We start from the raw sequence: 17331 nt of genomic DNA on the forward strand, positions 1-17331 counted from the left end.
TGTGTGCCACGCGGTGGCGGCTTAACGCAAAAGAGAGCTCTCAGGAGAACGAGGAATGGGACGAGAAGAACGGAATAGCAGAACGGGCGGGTAAGGGAAAGATTCGAGCAGCAGCACAAGGCGGTAGTAGCAAAGGAGAAAAAAAGGAGCGCATATATCGGAGCCAACCGACGACGACGACGACAATATGCTGAGGATACGCAACACATATACGCATATACAAAAGGATCTCCTCTAGTGTCACCACCGTTCGCCGGACTCCCGATCGGCTACCGCTAGCGAAGGGCTGCAAGTCGCTCGAGGATAAAACTATCGTATGATCTGTACGTAGAAAAAAATAAATATTGAATGGTACGAACTATAAAAAGTTTTTTTATAACTGAGGATAACTTGAGGATATTGTCAAATTTGAAAAATAATATCTTCAATGGTCACTTTCCAAGAAATTCTAATATTTATTTCTCAAATTGTTTACAATGATTAACTATTGAGAAAATTGAAAAATTAAAAAAAAAAAAGAGAATGCGCATCTATTGTATGTCATGCTATAAAAATTTATACAAAAACTTGCAAGAGTTAACTAAGACGCATAACGCAGTGCAATACTATAAAAGCTTATAATATACATATACAATAAAATGTTCAAAATGCTCATAATCACAAAAATTAAGTGTAAGTTATTCGTGTATTAATATAGAATATGAGACACATTACCTTGTGCAGAAATAACACTTAGTGATGTTACTAACGTTAAGGTTTAACATTAGACTTATTAATGCGCAGTAAGTACCCTTTCGATGATAAAATTCCGCGGCATTTGAGATGGATTTGATATCTTATCAGCCAGTATAAATAAGCAGTAGAACCAAATATATTCTCTAATACTTCTTGAGGAAGAATTTCTAGAAAAAGAAATACTAACAAATAAAATATACTTTATACCTTATGCTTAATAATTAATTGTGTTTCAACTCTTTGAAATAAAATTTTCACCTTTTGAGCAATCTGGATCTCTGAACTTTAGTACAAATTTTTATATTATTCCGGATATATAAGAATCTAAAAAAATTCTTATACTCTTGTGAAAGCTTTAATGAATTTTCATAGAAATTGAGTTGTATTTTACTTTATACAGATTTAAATTTATCTAACAGAATTAACAATAAAAATCGACAGTATCTTCAAAATCCAATTTGTCAGCGAAGGATTAATTATGGTGTCCAGCAAAATCTAACTAGTCAATTGAAGAATAATTCCAGGACATTCCAGATAAAAATTCTTTTTCCAGGATTTATCCCATCAATTAATTTTCATTATTTAATTAATTTGTATTGATTTGCACAATATTATATGCTTTAATAAAAAACTAAATATATAATGCTCACTTGTAACAAAACAATATAGATGTGACACAAGGGTATATGAGCAATAGCCAGCAGTTGCTAAAATATAATATTTTAAATAAGTAAAATAAAATATTTTTTAAAGTAAAATAAAATATACGTTTCGAAGAAGATTCAGTCATTATCAGTGTTGTTAAATATAAATATAAAATTACATCCTAACGATTATGTACGCAAGTTATACTAAACGACTATAATTAAATCTAATTTAGTTACAAAAAATAAAATGATAGTACGTAATTTGAATTAATTAATTAGTAATTATAGTTGTTTAATATAACTTGCGTATATAACCGTTAAGATGTAATCTTATATTTATTTATATTGCTTTGTATTTAAATTAGGATTTTATATGAATGAATTAAAACACTAACAAATTTAGAACAATATTATTTATTGCTTTATAAATAATATCAAATGAACATTCCAGCAACACAAACAATTTTTCTACTATACTATGTTCTATTTTAGACATTAAATTCAAGTTTCTCATTTTCTATTGATAATCTATTGCATCTTTAAGGGAGAACTTATACTCAAATACAACTTTTCTTCTTATTAATTTTTTCTATTTCGCGCTGATTTTTTTTAAAATGAAAGAATGATAAATTCTAAGCAAGCCCTGAAATTTCAAGGGTTTTTCCAGAATATGGGAAATAAAATTCTGTTAAATAAAATTCAAGTATAATTCCCGGATTCATATAATATAAATATTCAAGGATCACTGGACACCATGTTAATATCACTAATTTATTTTAATTGTTTTAAGTGAAAAATACGTACGACAGGGATCACTATGAGTCAGCAACTGAATATCATTTTCTTTTGTAAATTCCTGCAAGGCTGGCGGTACCACACAACACGTAGCTAAATTAATCTGTACAATGTTTGGTTTTATCTGTAACAAGTAAACATCACAAATATGGATGAGAATATATTAAAATGAATATGAATGTCACTTTACAAAACTTATTCTTACATCTGCCCACTGAAACAGTTCAATGAAAGTGTTTGTATTAATATCGCTCAATCCAACACTGCATAACTTGTCAACTTTTACATATTCTTCTACCACAGACCATATTTTTTTTAACGATGACAACATATCTTCTGGACTCTCAGCACTTTTGTAAGCTATTACTAGTGATTCTATGGTATCTGTATGAAGTGCTTCAAACGCTATAAAATATAAAACACATTAGGAATATGTAGGATTGTTCTTTTTAGCTGAACTTTTTGTACTGTTCATCTCTTTCTTCCTTTTTTCTCAACGTAAAAAGAAAAAAAAAGGAAAGATAAAAAAGATAAATCGTACAAAAAATTCAATAAAAAGAACAAGTCTCCTCTGATGAAAATTTTTCTCATAATTTTTATACGAATTGGAACATTTTTCAGAAATACTCAGAAATATTCAAAAAGTTTACATCTTCTCTTAGAATTTTTCATATAAGTGAATTCTGAAATATTCTGAAATTTCTCACTCCATAATTTTTAAAAAGTACTTTTAAATTTTTTTAGATTTTATAACATTTCATCAGAAATTATACTTACAAAAAATTAAAAAAATTTTACAATATCTCATAAATAACATACATCAAAAATTTTGAGAAAAGATGTAAATTTTCTGAGGAATATTACAATTCGTATAAAAAATGTGAGAAAATTATAAACTTATAGAAATTCTGAAAAATTCTGAAAAAAATTTTCACCAGAAACATAAAAAAAATCTATTATAATGGCTAGGAATACCTTGATCCAATGCTTCCTTTAATGAATTAACATCAGGTGATGAGATAAATACTTTTACAGTGATCTTTAAGTCTTTTCTATTCACATCCTGTAAACTTGTATCCTTCTTTCCATTGATCTAGAATTGTAATTGACAGAAAATTAATCAGGTGACATTAATTCAGAAAGACACTTTCGCTACTGAAAATCACATATACATACAATTGTCTTGTCATCCCCCTTGCTTTGTTCATTGTTTAGAATGATCTTCAGTGTCTCGATCAACTAAAATGTATCAACGAATGATGTTAAAGAAGAAATTTCGACAAATGTGTCGCAACATAACCTCGGCTTCAAGAACAATAAATCGATTGATGTCGCGCGACACAGTTAAGACATATATTTTATGCAGAATTATGTAGAACGCAATGTTATGCAATAACTGTCAACTGACCTCATCCGTGGAATTTTGACTCGCCTTCTGTTTTGCCTCACTTAAGGAGAGTATGTTCCCAGTATTGATGAACAAATTATGTGAGAGCATATCGAACGACCCTGACGCGGAATTGTCACAAGTCCAACTTATCGGCGGTTATATATGCTTATATACGCTTTTATTGACGTTAAAGCAGTAAAGTGATGTCATCGATCGTGACTTTTCAATTCATAGTAATTCGTAGAAAAAAAAGTGTAACTCTGTGCGAGTTGAATAGGAATTCGAATATTTCGCTAATGATCGCTGCGAAATGCAGCAAAACGTAATAAGAAACTTGATTCTCCCAGATTTCTCCTCGATTATGTTTTTCTAGATTTTTCTTCAATGAATGTCATACAGTTGTCAAATTAAAGATAATCTCCGATTAAGAAAGGACGAGAGTCATGAATCTTAATTGTGCGATCGTTACTGTGGAAAAGCCAGCTTTATGTTAATATCGATAAACGATCTTAAATAAGAGAATAAAAATAATTAGTATTGAATTGGGAGTTTAAAAAAAATCGATCATTCCGAAAGAGGATTTAATGCTCGTTTCTACAAAATATAGTCCAATTATATAACTCTTCATCTTTTTCTAATTCTAAAAATTAAACTTAAATTAATTAAAGTTAATTTAAATATTGAAGCTCAATTAGACTTCCTCGCGTAAACGCTGAATTTTGGATTTCCTTTTTTTTTAAAAAAATCTCGTTTGAATTTTAAAATATTCATATCGCAATTTTCCTCACTCGGGAAATATTCGACTGACATATATTAGAGGACGCTATTTGAAAAGTATACGAATGTAAAGATCAAATAAGTTATCCAATTTTTTATCTGTACTTCACAAATGTCTCTTCGCGGTTTTTTTTTAAATTACATGTACCAAGCATATTTTTGTTGCTAAAGAATTGTAATTTTTCTAATTAACTTATTTCTAATCTAACTATACTTATAATAATAAAAGAAACATTCGCAAAAGAATGAAGAATGAACAAAGTAACAAATGTTATGTAATTGGTGTAAATAAATCTATAATTGCCTGTAATGGATCGTTATTACATACGCGTCATTTAAAATCTAACCTAACTTAATAGTAGAACGTGATTGGCTAATGAACGGTGGATGGTAGCACTGAAAAGAAGACTGCAAAAAATCATGCCTTATCATAGATTGCCCGCCGTCGTACATTAAATACAAATTACGCGTCGAGCTATAGCATGTGATTATATGGGTGTTATTTATTGCAATTAAAACCTCGTTGAATTAATTGTCGAGAGGTGTGACGAAGAAGCAGAGAAAAATTTCTTTCGGTAGTTAACCATCCCGTGTATAATTTTTGCGTAATTGCAACACAACGCGAAAGATATATCGAGCTTATCATTCGGTAATTATATAAATAGACGTCACACCGTACACAATGGAGACTACAAACGATTTTTTTTTTTATAGCAATGCCGATCGACTACGCCGCATTTGCGTACGCTATCGCAGTGGCTGGTGGCGGAGTGCTAGGTTACGTGAAATCGAGTGAGTAGTTTGATTAATTGTTGTTGACAAAATTTGTTTGCTTTCCTTTCAGGAGACACACAAACGTTGTTCTATTTTTCTTGGTTAGTATTTAATAAATAACATAGATAAAACAACACTTCTCAAACAGAATGATAAGTCATGATAATGTCAAAATAATGTTAAAATGAAACGTAAATGATAGAAAAAAATGACTTTTATGTATGTTTCCAATAATTTAATTTTAATCTCATTTTAACTAACATTATTTTAACATTATTTTTTTTCTAATTCTAAGAATAAGTTGAACAGAAATTAAGGTTAATTTATATTGGTAGAAACTGATATTAGTGATCATTTTGGAAGTTGGAGTCATTTCTATTACAGTATGGATCATTTCAGCAAAATTGCAGCAATATATAACATTTTAGTAATATTCCAGTAATATAATATTGGAAATGTTGTAATCTTCTGTATAGGTTTGTGCTGTATAAATTTAATTGCTGTCATGATTTATACTTGAGCTATATAGATTGTATAATGTCAGCTCCGAAATCTATAAATGCAATCTATAAATTTGTTCTTTTTAGCTAAACTTCTTATATATTCAAAAAAAAAAGGAAAAGGATGAACTACAATAGATTTATTAAAAATTTATTAAAAAGAACAAATCTTATGATTCTCACTGACATGACTTGGAATGCTTTAAGTGCTAATCTTATTGAATTTTTTAGGTTCTATCCCCTCGCTGGCCGCAGGTCTTCTTTTTGGATCAGTTCTAGGATATGGTGCTTACCAGACTTCCCAGGATCCAACCAACGTTGCAGTTTTCTTAGGAACTAGCACGACCCTTGGAGGTCTGATGGGGTATCGATTTTACAACAGTGGAAAGATAATGCCAGCTGGAGTAATCGCTATACTAAGGTATTTAAATGCTGTAATTGTATTTGAAACTATGCAAATTATAAATTTGTATTAATGTTAGGATAATTTTCAGTGCTGTTATGGTCGTAAGGACAGTCACGAGATATTTCTCACCACCCTTGAAGACTGAATGAATGTTATGTGTTTAAGATATCACATTTATTAATTTTAAGTTTATGGTGCGAGAAGAAGGGACAATGTAATCAAAGAATTTATAGAAATAAATATATTATTTTCTTTGGCAGATTTAAAACTATTGTTTTTTATACAATTGTCAAATAATTTAATAACTTTTACGGCACGATGCACGAATGTTTCTAGACATTTGACTTGTTATTCAGCCTTCACATGAGATCTGTTTTTTGTTGCTGCACTCTGAACCAATGCAGTAAGTTAAAGTGAACGTATATTTGTTTTACTTCACTTATTGTACTATATGTATTAGTTCAGAAAGTGCAGCAATAAAAAAATAGTCCTATGATTTTAAAAATTGTGTTCCAAAGTTTACTGTCAGTGTTAAAAATGTACACGTAATGTAAACTGTAGGGTTTCAGCGGCAATGAATTTTAGAACACAGCCATTGTATCACATCGCATCAAACGTTATTGCATTCGGTGCAGATAAAACGAAAACGGATGTATTATCGTAGATTTATTTGCATTATTTGTATTTTTAAACTCGGAATCTTCGCTTTCTCTTTTTTTTAATTTCTGATTATCTCATTTTGAGTACAAAAGTTTTGTAAGATTTCAAACAACTTGAACAATTAACATCCTCGTGTTGGACGATCAATCGAGGAGCGACGCGTGGCAGTGTAGAAAGTGCAATTGCATAAAATGATGCGACCTACCTCACCTATCGCTCGGACCGAACGTATGATAACGTCAGATAATCTCTAATGAAACTCGGAAAATATTACCGTTCTACGTGAACGTTGTTGTCATCATTGCATTCGTTCTATCGTTGGATGTGCGCGTGGACAAACGTGAGGGCCGTCGAGAGGTGCTAGAAATTCAATTAAAGTTACTACCAATTAACGTGATCTCACCGGCAACTTCCGGAAGCGCCGCTCATTTTCAGAACGCGACGCAGAGTTGTCCTTACGTGAATAGATTAAATTATCATTATTAAATAATTGAATAACACGTCGCTGTTTTACTCCGTGCCAATCGTCCGAAGATTCTCTGAATTAACTTTCTCTCGTATCACCGGTAAGACAAGCTTTTGTTATTTTTCTAGTGTAAAAAAAAACTTGTGATTTACTATTTTGATATCACTATGCGATACAGATTAATTTAACTAAAAAATTTATGCAAAATTATGCGTTACGCCGCGGTTAATGGTGTCTGCCGGAGATATATGGTGTACGAAGCAAATTTGAGGTTAAGTTTCGCATGACTGGCTCATTCCGTCTCTCGGATGCATTGATTTTAAGGATATAATTTTAATTGCTTTAAAAACTGTTTTAATAAATTGTTGTAAGAAATTTGTTTTAATATTTGTTTTTTATACGTATGTTATATTTTGTTAGTATTTTTGTTCATTGGATTTATTTTGCCATGTGTTTCAAGTCACCAGGCTTAAATTAATTAGGCGAAGATATCCTCTCATTTCATTTTTTTCTTTTGCATTTCAGGAATATGAAATGGCAAGAATCATAGCGTGTGTTGTGTTAGTTTGCCTGAATGCATGTTGTATATTAAGTGTAGATGAAGACAGTGATGCAATACAGAAGCCGACTTACAAAAGTCCGGAACCTTCCGGTTTCGCTCACTTAGCGGAGAACTTTGACAGTGAGGAGAGATTTAGGAATGTATGGGTATTATCAGAGGCGAAGAAGGATGATATTGACGAAGATATCGCTAAATACGATGGTTAATATTAAATATTAAATTTTTGTACATTCTTTTGTTATACCCTAGTAACAGAATTATTGGTACAATATTGCCTAAATATTAGCTCAGTATGTCTCTAATAGTTAATTAATATGGTATTTATCTTTTTATTATTTGTTAGGAATTTGGTCCATCGAGGAACCTAAGAAACATGGTGAGGATGGAGACTTAGGATTAGTGCTTAAAAGCAAAGCTAGACATGCTGCCGTTTCTACTGCATTAGTTAAGCCATTTTATTTTGAAGATAAGCCCTTAGTTGTACAATATGAAGTTAATTTTCAAGAGGGACAAGAATGTGGTGGTGCTTACCTTAAGTTGCTTACATTAGATGATAAACATGGAGACTTAAAACAGTTCCAAGATAAAACACCATATACCATAATGTTTGGGCCTGATAAATGTGGCAATGATCACAAGGTATGCTTTTGTCTTAGTTTAAATATTACAAAATATATACAAAATATATTATGGTTCATTTGATGTTTATTTTTTTTCTTCAGCTTCATTTTATATTTCGACATAAGAATCCATTGAATGGTACAATCACAGAGAAACATTGTAAAAAATCAAAAGACAAAATGGAAGATTATTTCAAAGATAAAAACCCACATTTGTATACTCTGATCGTACGACCTGATAATATGTACGAAATCAAAGTAGATAATAAACTTTTAAACTCTGGCTCATTACTAGACGATTTCACTCCTCCTGTGAATCCGCCTTTAGAAATAGAAGATCCTGATGATAAACAGCCTGAGGATTGGGATGATCGAGAAAAGATTCCTGATCCATTGGCAGAAAAGCCTGATGACTGGGACGAAGATGCTCCAGCACAAATAGTTGATGAGGAAGATATTATGCCAGAAGGATGGCTTGAAGACGAATCGCCGATGATATCGAATCCAGATTCGGTTAAGCCCGATGATTGGGATGTCGAGATGGATGGTGAATGGGAACCTCCGGAAATACCAAATCCAAAATGCGCGGATGTTCCTGGTTGCGGACCATATAAGCAGAAAATGATGAAGAATCCACGATATAAAGGAAAATGGTTGGCGCCACTTGTTAACAATCCTAATTATAAGGGAAAATGGAAGCCTAAACTTATAGACAATCCTGATTATTTTAATGACAAACATCCGTTCAAGATGTTACCAATTGTATGTAATGAACAGAATATTAGTAAACTACAAATATTCTTGTATAATATATGCGAATGTGTTTTATAGAGTGCTGTTGGTTTTGAGCTGTGGTCAATGACTACCGACATATATTTCGACAATATAATTATAACAGATGATGAAAAAGTGGCGAAGAAATGGGCAATTGATACATTCGAGGTTCGACGTGTTAAAATTGCTGAAGAAAATGTAAGTACCCTTTCATCTGTGATTTTAAAATATTTGTTCTTATCTCATATGTATATCTAAAGATACTTTTCTTATACATATATCTCTCTGATCTAAAAATACTTTTTCTTATATATCTCCTATAATAAATTTTTGCTGTAAAAATATAACAAAAATACATAAAACGTATTACATGAAGATAATATTGTACAAATATATAATATTGTATAAATATATAAGGCTACGTTCCAAAACTTCCTCTCGAAAGAAAATTTTACTCGAAATATATAATATACATTACGTATATTATACAGTCTATTTGGAAATTAATCAACTTTCAAATTTGAAGCTGTACTTTTGAAAATAGACAATTAATTCTTTAGTATTACACACAAATTATAATATACAGGATTCTATGTGGGGTCGAATGATGAAGGCGATGAAATATAAGCCTGGATGGTGGGCATTGTATTTCTTGTATTGCGCGATACCAATTGTAGCTTACATCTGGTATCTGTGCAAACAAGCTTGTGAGGTATAATAGACATGAAAGATAAAGATTGAATGAAATGTTGAAAGTATTTGCTTGGGATATTATTGAAGTATATTATATGTACAAATGCACTAATAATGTATATAATGTAAATACTTTTAGTATAATATTTATATTTGATATTTTACCAAGTTGTAATAGTAAAATTAATTTTAAAATATAATCCTCACTGACTCCTTATTGAAAAAACTTATTCGTTATTATTCAAGGATTAATAAGAGTTTCATTGCTAGTATTTGTATACTTTATGCATATAATAGATTTTGAAATATAATAACATATGTATTACAATTATATTATGTATATTATTTAATTAGAACAAAAAGTAATAACAATCGGTACAAAGATTAAATCTAATGTGTAAATAAAAAATTAAAAAAGATTTCTAATTCAATAGTTGATTAAGTTGATAATTCAGTGCTTTTCTGATTCTGCGATACATCGAATCTGCCAATTTGATGTACATCTTTAAGTAATATAGTCTTCGTAATGTGATCCTGCGGCTAACTATTGTTTCTTTTATCACTATTTTATGTACTAAAGAGAATCTGAAGCGAGGATCGAAACGTTTACCACTTTTGGTTTAATAAAGATTTGATCGTATACCAATATCTTATGTCAGCTCATACTGGCATTTACACATAATTTTATTTAATTAGATTAAAAGTTAATTTGAAATGTAATTGTAATATATAAATTAACATATAATTAAAAATCAGTGTATACTTATAAGTATAGTATTTTATATGATTATTTAATACAGTGGAGTACATGGAATCGGATCGCGAAATTTACTGCGGACCATCCATGGATATGGGCAGTATATCTAGTATTAACTGCAATACCAGTAGTCCTGATAATGTATTTTTGCTGCTTTTCTGAGGTAACATTTGATTAAGCTAAAATAATTCAAATGTTCTTGTAAAGAAAATTGTTTATTTGTATAAATACAAAAATTTAGAAACTCTAAAGTAAATATGTAATAACATTAGTTGCTTTATAAGCAGAATACAAGTTGTCCAGCAGTAACGTTATTTATTATTGTTGATATTGTTATATAAATGTAAGATATTTAAGTGAGATCAAAATAATTTATACTGTTTTCAATATCTTAGGACAAAACAGATTTTAAAGATGAAGAAGATGACAAGTCATTTTTAGGATTAGGCATCGACGAGACCATGGAAAATGAAAATTCTGAACTTGAGCAAAAACCTGTTATAGAAGAAATAAGAGATATAGAGATAGAGACTGGAACAGAGGAAGTAATAGAAAGTGATAAGGTTGGTAATAGATCTTTAAGTATTTTAAGAACTGTAATTCATTAAATTTTTTGATATACACGATATTTTTTTTCTTATAAATGATAAATGATTCTCGGTTATGTAAAGCACATATGATTATTGCAGGATACTCCACCGATTAGTGGCGAAGGACCACGACGAAGAAAACCAAATAAAGAATAGGAAGAAGAATAATTATTAAAAAATTTAATAAGAGTATTATCGCGTTAAAATATTTATATAATACTATATCACATTCCACACATTACACTTGCCACTGTGGATAGTAGGTTACCAGTCACTAGTAAATTCAGTTACTGCAATGTGTGATGCGATATTTAATTACTCTTCTAAGAATATTGACATTTGATATCGTATATGAAATCTTATTAATATATTTGAGGAAACTGTTCTCGAATTATACATATGCTTTTGTGTACTGAGTGATGTATGATGTATTTGTATTCTTTGAAATTTACAATGGAGTATTTTCTTTTAAAATGGACAATGCCTTAATAATAGTAAAGTATATATTTATGTTTTTAATTACAACATTTTTCAATGTTGTAGCATTAAAGGAGATAGCATAATTCATATTTTAATGTTACACTGGGACAAATCAATAAGAGACAGTAAAAAAGTCGAAGAGAATGTAATATATGTGAATGCAAGATATGTATACAATTTATGTCCTGATGTAACTCAAATATTTTTCAACTACTATGGCAGAATCCATTTTAATTATAAGGCAAACAAACTATATGCATTTACAGAATGTGCAAAAGTCAGCTTGTGTTTCCGTAAGTTTCTATATTTGCGTAATTTATGTATCATTTTTTTTTTAATAATTATAAAGTATTGAAGTATAAGTTGAGATAGTTTTAAAGTCATTAACGTAAAACGTTACATAGCAACATTTATCGACCGTACCATAGTAGTTGATAGTCAATGATTTGTTATCAATTATTTGGTGTAATATTCACGAACTTTAAAGTGTTTATGAATTATTTAAGTTAGAAATAAGTCCGTATGTTATATATATTGTAATCAGGTACTACGTTGTTTGTATTGATCGATTATGCGAACGAAATAAAATTCAAAGAAATATATAGAAAAGCTAAATATATAAAATTGGAATAATACAATGCCTGATATATATGCTATGCTTCTTCATTTCGCTAAAAAAAAACGTGTATATAAATAGAGAAGAATAAGTCAGCATTAAATAAAGCACGTTTAAGGACTAGTGGCAGATATGCCGAAACTTTGATAGCATGATTTGCACGTGGGTACGGCACGTTGTGACAGATGTCCAGGTAATTTAGTGTGCACTGTCATACATCTTGTGCATAGTACATCACCACAGGACCAACAATGATGCTGAAATAAAACTCATTATGAAGTAAACATAAAAAGGTTATTTTAACTTACAAGGTACACTCGTCAATTATACCTTTTTGTTAAAAGTATCAAATGTAGTAGAGCATCCACATTCTTCTATATTTCGCGACGATTTCCATTCTAAGGCAACTGTCTTTAATTCATTTTCCAATTGATTTGCTTTTAGTTTACTTCTCGTTTTTTCATCGTGATTTGCGGTGTTCTCTATTATATTCTCTGACAAAGATTCCTTCGTGAATTTAGTGTCAAATTTATGCTTTCCCTTCTTTTGAGTGTTACTTGTATTTAAAAGTTGTCCCAAAGAATTTACTCGCTGTTGAAGAAAATTAAAATGCAGATACATTAATTTTTCGTTCAAAATTTAATTATCTATTTGTTAAAATATAATATCTATTTGCTTGACTAAACTATGTGATACATACTTTTAATAAAAGCTTTACATGATCTTCTAAGGAACTTGTGTGATCGTAGATCGTCAAAATTAAATCTTCACACGTTTCTCTAGGATGTATTCCATTTTCAAATCTAAAGTATAAGCCTCTCCAAAGACTGAAAATAAAATAACACGGTTTACATTCAAACTGTATGGTTAACAATATTGAATATAAATCGTTGCATAAAAGTTACATATTTATTACACAATAGATTGAGGTGCCAATTTAGGTTGAAGAATATCAATAGAGTCCTCGTTATTATAACGATTGCATCTGTAGATTGGGTTTATATATTCATTCATATTATTTGCTAAGTAGCCCCACAACGAATATGTTCGCTCAGATAATCTAAAATAATATTCATCATAATTTTTTTTTCATTTACATTTATCATGAAGAAAAAGATCAATATGTAGATGTAATACCTTAATATTTGCCTTTCTTTCTCTGAATTTCCGATGAATGTACCGTGTTGACAGCTATGTACATGATCATGTAACGTTAAAAGAAAATATTCATTGAATTGAAATTTATATGGATATTGCTGTAGCAGTTGGTATGTTGCATCTATAAACTGTGTAAATATTGGTGCGAGTTCTTTACCATCGCTACTGACATAGCCACAACGATCACTAAATTTATGACCGAACGATAGCCAATCCTTTTCTATTAAAGCCTGTAAGAAGTTTTTTTAATCATGTGAGAGAAATGGAATATATAATTTAATCATATAATAATTATAAATGCAGAAATTTGAACAAATTGGTATTAAATTTACTTGAAAACCTTGGATGGTTCTATAAAATGGATCTAATAGTAATGCAGCCAGAGAGCACACTTGCGCAGTACGATCCCATCCATCGCTACAATGCACTACTACACTCACGCCGTTCGAAACTGCCCGTGCAATGAACCAAGCGGTTTCCAGAATAGAGCGAATATGCTTTAACCAACCGCTATTTTCTAGGCCACTTAAAAATGCGCTCATGGAGGTTGATCTTTGTACTAAAAGTTCAAATACAGATGAAAATTTAACAATTGTAATGTAAGGAAACTGATGTTTTATACACAAACTCTGTAAAAATGTTACTTACAGTCCAAAAGCTTATTTAAACTCGTTCTCATTACGTGAATGTTCTCTATCCCGAAGAAATGAAATTTGATATTGTCATAGAAATTTTCATTCTCATATCCTTTCCCTGCAGCTCTGTTAGCAAAGGCGTTAATCTAATTAAACAGAATTAAGTTTTGTTTTTAATATCTTGTATCCTTAGAAATAACTATAAAAATCATTTATTTTACATATTTATAACATTTGTCATCACTGAAATAATTAAATATCAATTTGTTTTTAAAATCGATTAAATAAAATATTATCTCTAAAAAAAAGCTTAAAATATTTATAACGGTATTTTCTGTTTTCAATTCTAAAGAAATGACATATTAAAGAAAATATAAAATAAAATAAAAGGAATAAAATTAGGTCTGATATTCAATTAAAAAAGGAATTATATATTCCAATATATTTACCCGCGGCCTTGTATCGACAACATACATATACCGTGAATTAGGATTTGTACATAATATATTATGCATTATTTCTTCGTCTTCAGGACATCGTGCACTAAATCCTGAAAGTGGTTGACTGCAGCGGCAAATGGCAGCCTACAAATTATTTTATTTGAAAAACTTTTATTTATTAAATGTTTATTTATCAAATGTTTAGTTTATCATTTTGATCAAACCTTGTTTGAATGCAAGTATGTTAAAACTGGTAGCCTTCCTCTGCTTCTAAACTTTGCACTGCCTAATAAAATGTTTTTGGTAGATGCACTGGGAACATATAAGTACCTAGGATAAGTATCGCAAAGCTGAAAAAAATTGATAGTTTAATTAATGGCAAAATGTAAAATGATAACACAATGAATATTATTTTACCTCATAATTAGTATTTAAATACGAAAGTGACCACTCCTCGTTGGGAACACCTTGGCGCTGAAATTCACTTTGTACATTGAAGAAATTCCATCCTGCATGCTGAGGTAGCGTGTCTTTATTTTCTTGATAATTGAAGCAATATAAATCTTCTACACTAACTGTAATAAAATTAAATCAATAAAAAATTTTAATTTTTTATGTTAGGAATGATTATCTTAGAATTTTTTTATTCTGTATGTTACATAATGTATAAACATAGCGCTTTTAAAAATTCTTAGAAGGCATTTATGTTCAAAATATGATACAAATGTAGTAGCTTATTACCTGGGCAGGATAATTTTAATAATGTGAGATAAATCTCGTGGCAATCGCGTTCCTTCGGGATGACAAATGTGACAATGAAGAAATGTTTACACTTAATGTACAATGGTGATCCTGTGGTCGTTAATGGTTGTTTCTCTATATTAGAAATATGTGTATATAAAACCTGTAATTTAATATTTTATTATTTTCGATATAAACCTAACAATAACTTCTATTAAACTAATATATGATTGATTTACCCATATCTTCTTTTTGCCACTTCTTTCAACAAAGATGAGATGTGTCACTGTTAGGTAAAGCGTGCCGATGGAATGATTATTGCTATATTTGTCTAGCATTCTCACATTTTCTACCTGCAAATATATTTTTTTTTGAAGTCTAATATTATATGCGAATACAATATATATGCGAATAAAAATAAGACATTTTTTCAACATTGTAATTTTTGTTATTTTTGGTATAAAGTAATACAAGAAAATAGAATCAATAAATAAATATCTAATATTTCTACCACTAGTCAATTCATTACTAATAAATTACAGTACGATAAATATTGAATCAGAAATGTTCGTACCTTCGGAACCTTTATTTGCTCCATTTTCGAAGCCTTAAAAAAATTGCACGCAATCAAATAACTTTTATTTAGGCAATTATAACGATTAATACATGCGTGTATGTATCACCCGAGTTTCATAATAGTGATTAAAAAATAATCATTCTAAGCGTACGTGGACATTTGTTAAATATCTTAAGCTAATAGGCGAAGGTTACGTGTACTACTCCCATTCCCTTTGAAAGTGACACTGACAGATCAGTCAGAATTCACAGATGGTGACAGATTACAATATGTGTGCAACAATGCCAACAGTCAATATATTTCGTATGGGCACACAATCAAAGTAAATATTTTTTTCAATGAGTTTCAGAACGCAGTCGTGAAAGAAACATTACCAGAGAGAGAGAGAGAGAGAGAGAGAGAGAGAGAGAGAGAGAGAGAGAGGGAAGGGGAGAGAGAAAAACTTATTTTCTTCCAAACTGTGTTTCAAAACCCATCAAAAAACAGGTTAATTCCACAGCGGACTGGACGCATGACGAAGTAAATAGTGTGAGCATTTCTTGCTAACGCATATTCTTTGCTCCATCCAATGAGAGTTAAAAAAAACATTAAAAAAAGAATCAGCTGTCAAACTTCGTGAAGTTCCGATCGATTCGGGTGAATTTATCATTACGTCTAATATTATGAAATAAAGTATGTAATATAATTTAAAAGGCGCTTACTATTGCTTTCTATTAAATTGGAGTTGACATGGATCAGGCTAATACGGAAGAGTTGATCTCGAAATTAATTTCCGGCACACATGAAGAATTTTGTAAAAATATTGTTGTGTTTCTAGAGATTGTAAGTATACATTTTGAAATACTTCTTTATTTACTAAGAAACGTAATATATGTTTTTCTTATCACAGCTCTACGAAGCTTGCAATTTTAGAAGAAATTTTATTTTATTGATTCATTAATCTCAATTTATTTTATCTTAATTTGTTAATTTCACACTTTTTTTATCCTAAATTAATAAGCAAATCTGTCACCAAGTAATTCTTTAAATTCTAATTCATTTATTATAAGAGAATTTATATGTCAAAAAAAAAACTGTCTCTTTTCTCTTCTTTTTATACGTTTTTCTAGAAGCTATTGAAACGATTTACATGTATTATACAACTAATATTTTAGTATGATAAAAAGACGAATTTTGAAGAGTTGAATAGTACCTGTTTACGAGAGAAACTATGGAAGAGATTATTTTATTATCTAACAGATTACGTTCATGTAGATCAACATCATCATTGTTTAGCTGCTTTGAGGATACTTAGGTAATTTACTTATGTTATGTATTTCTGTAATAATTATAAAAGTATAATATTTCTCAATAATAAAAGATCAATAATAAAATTATTCAAAGTAATTAAATTTAATATAATTATACAAAATCATTAAATAAAAAATTATTTATAATTACTTAGTATTCTGATACTACACACATACACACACACACACACACACACACACACACACACACACACACACACACACACACACACACACACACACACACGC

The 17331-nt window shown here is 30.0% G+C and overlaps 4 protein-coding genes across 7 annotated transcripts in view; 2 read left to right on the forward strand and 2 right to left on the reverse strand.

The window, feature by feature from the left end:
* Positions 1–443: 443 nt before the first annotated feature.
* On the reverse strand, positions 444–3929 carry LOC108685811 (glutamate--cysteine ligase regulatory subunit). 2 transcript variants are annotated; one of them, XM_018190782.1, is made up of 7 exons: positions 3586–3929; positions 3354–3416; positions 3153–3270; positions 2383–2582; positions 2187–2301; positions 1386–1442; positions 669–902 (listed from the first exon to the last, which is right to left on the reverse strand). In XM_018190782.1, the coding sequence occupies exons 1-7, from the start codon at positions 3673–3675 to the stop codon at positions 751–753; spliced, it is 795 nt and encodes a 264-aa protein (XP_018046271.1). In that variant the 5' UTR covers positions 3676–3929; the 3' UTR covers positions 669–750. The 2 variants fall into 2 exon arrangements, with proteins under 2 accessions (XP_018046272.1, XP_018046271.1); XM_018190783.1 differs by lacking the exon at positions 1386–1442 and having other exon boundaries at positions 444–902; positions 3586–3927.
* A 792-nt stretch (positions 3930–4721) lies between these two features.
* Positions 4722–12230, forward strand: LOC108685826 (calnexin). Of its 3 annotated transcripts, XM_018190807.1 has the most exons (11): positions 4722–4993; positions 5059–5136; positions 5850–6039; positions 6113–6125; positions 7676–7913; positions 8056–8351; positions 8435–9094; positions 9164–9304; positions 10600–10719; positions 10952–11119; positions 11246–12230. In XM_018190807.1, the coding sequence occupies exons 2-11, from the start codon at positions 5061–5063 to the stop codon at positions 11300–11302; spliced, it is 1959 nt and encodes a 652-aa protein (XP_018046296.1). In that variant the 5' UTR covers positions 4722–4993; positions 5059–5060; the 3' UTR covers positions 11303–12230. The 3 variants fall into 3 exon arrangements, with proteins under 3 accessions (XP_018046296.1, XP_018046294.1, XP_018046295.1); XM_018190805.1 differs by lacking the exons at positions 4722–4993; positions 5059–5136; positions 5850–6039; positions 6113–6125 and adding an exon at positions 6866–7250; XM_018190806.1 differs by lacking the exons at positions 4722–4993; positions 5059–5136; positions 5850–6039; positions 6113–6125 and adding an exon at positions 7382–7421.
* On the reverse strand, positions 11953–15992 carry LOC108685825 (myotubularin-related protein 6). Its single transcript, XM_018190804.1, has 13 exons — positions 15791–15992; positions 15456–15569; positions 15217–15379; positions 14893–15050; positions 14700–14825; positions 14485–14619; positions 14049–14181; positions 13733–13959; positions 13380–13630; positions 13159–13302; positions 12943–13069; positions 12573–12833; positions 11953–12499 (listed from the first exon to the last, which is right to left on the reverse strand). The coding sequence occupies exons 1-13, from the start codon at positions 15812–15814 to the stop codon at positions 12356–12358; spliced, it is 2007 nt and encodes a 668-aa protein (XP_018046293.1). The 5' UTR covers positions 15815–15992; the 3' UTR covers positions 11953–12355.
* A 375-nt stretch (positions 15993–16367) lies between these two features.
* The window catches only part of LOC108685829 (synembryn), a 3167-nt gene continuing 2203 nt past the window's right edge, over positions 16368–17331 (forward strand). Inside the window, 2 exon segments of the mRNA XM_018190809.1 lie at positions 16368–16615; positions 16948–17198. Of these exon segments, the coding sequence (XP_018046298.1) occupies positions 16523–16615; positions 16948–17198 (344 nt within the window). The 5' untranslated portion in view covers positions 16368–16522.

The sequence above is a fragment of the Atta colombica genome, unplaced genomic scaffold, assembly GCF_001594045.1.
Source record: "Atta colombica isolate Treedump-2 unplaced genomic scaffold, Acol1.0 scaffold160, whole genome shotgun sequence".
In the NCBI taxonomy this organism is placed as follows: domain Eukaryota; kingdom Metazoa; phylum Arthropoda; class Insecta; order Hymenoptera; family Formicidae; genus Atta; species Atta colombica.

What these genes read in the sequence shown, in the direction of transcription:
- LOC108685811 (XM_018190782.1), bottom strand. Translation starts at nt 3,675, where the DNA reads ATGCTCTCACATAATTTGTTCATCAATACTGGGAACATACTCTCCTTA. An exon ending in AAAGGAAGCATTGGATCAAG is followed by an intron (nt 2,583 to 3,152) that starts GTATTCCTAGCC and finishes TATATTTTATAG; the next exon opens with CGTTTGAAGCACTTCATACA. An exon ending in TCTATATTGTTTTGTTACAA is followed by an intron (nt 903 to 1,385) that starts GTGAGCATTATA and finishes TTCTTTTTCTAG; the next exon opens with AAATTCTTCCTCAAGAAGTA.
- LOC108685826 (XM_018190807.1), top strand. Translation starts at nt 5,061, where the DNA reads ATGCCGATCGACTACGCCGCATTTGCGTACGCTATCGCAGTGGCTGGT. An exon ending in GCTAGGTTACGTGAAATCGA is followed by an intron (nt 5,137 to 5,849) that starts GTGAGTAGTTTG and finishes TGAATTTTTTAG; the next exon opens with GTTCTATCCCCTCGCTGGCC. An exon ending in AAGTAATAGAAAGTGATAAG is followed by an intron (nt 11,120 to 11,245) that starts GTTGGTAATAGA and finishes TGATTATTGCAG; the next exon opens with GATACTCCACCGATTAGTGG.
- LOC108685825 (XM_018190804.1), bottom strand. Translation starts at nt 15,814, where the DNA reads ATGGAGCAAATAAAGGTTCCGAAG. An exon ending in AAAGAAAGGCAAATATTAAG is followed by an intron (nt 13,303 to 13,379) that starts GTATTACATCTA and finishes ATATTATTTTAG; the next exon opens with ATTATCTGAGCGAACATATT. An exon ending in TTGATACTTTTAACAAAAAG is followed by an intron (nt 12,500 to 12,572) that starts GTATAATTGACG and finishes GTTTTATTTCAG; the next exon opens with CATCATTGTTGGTCCTGTGG.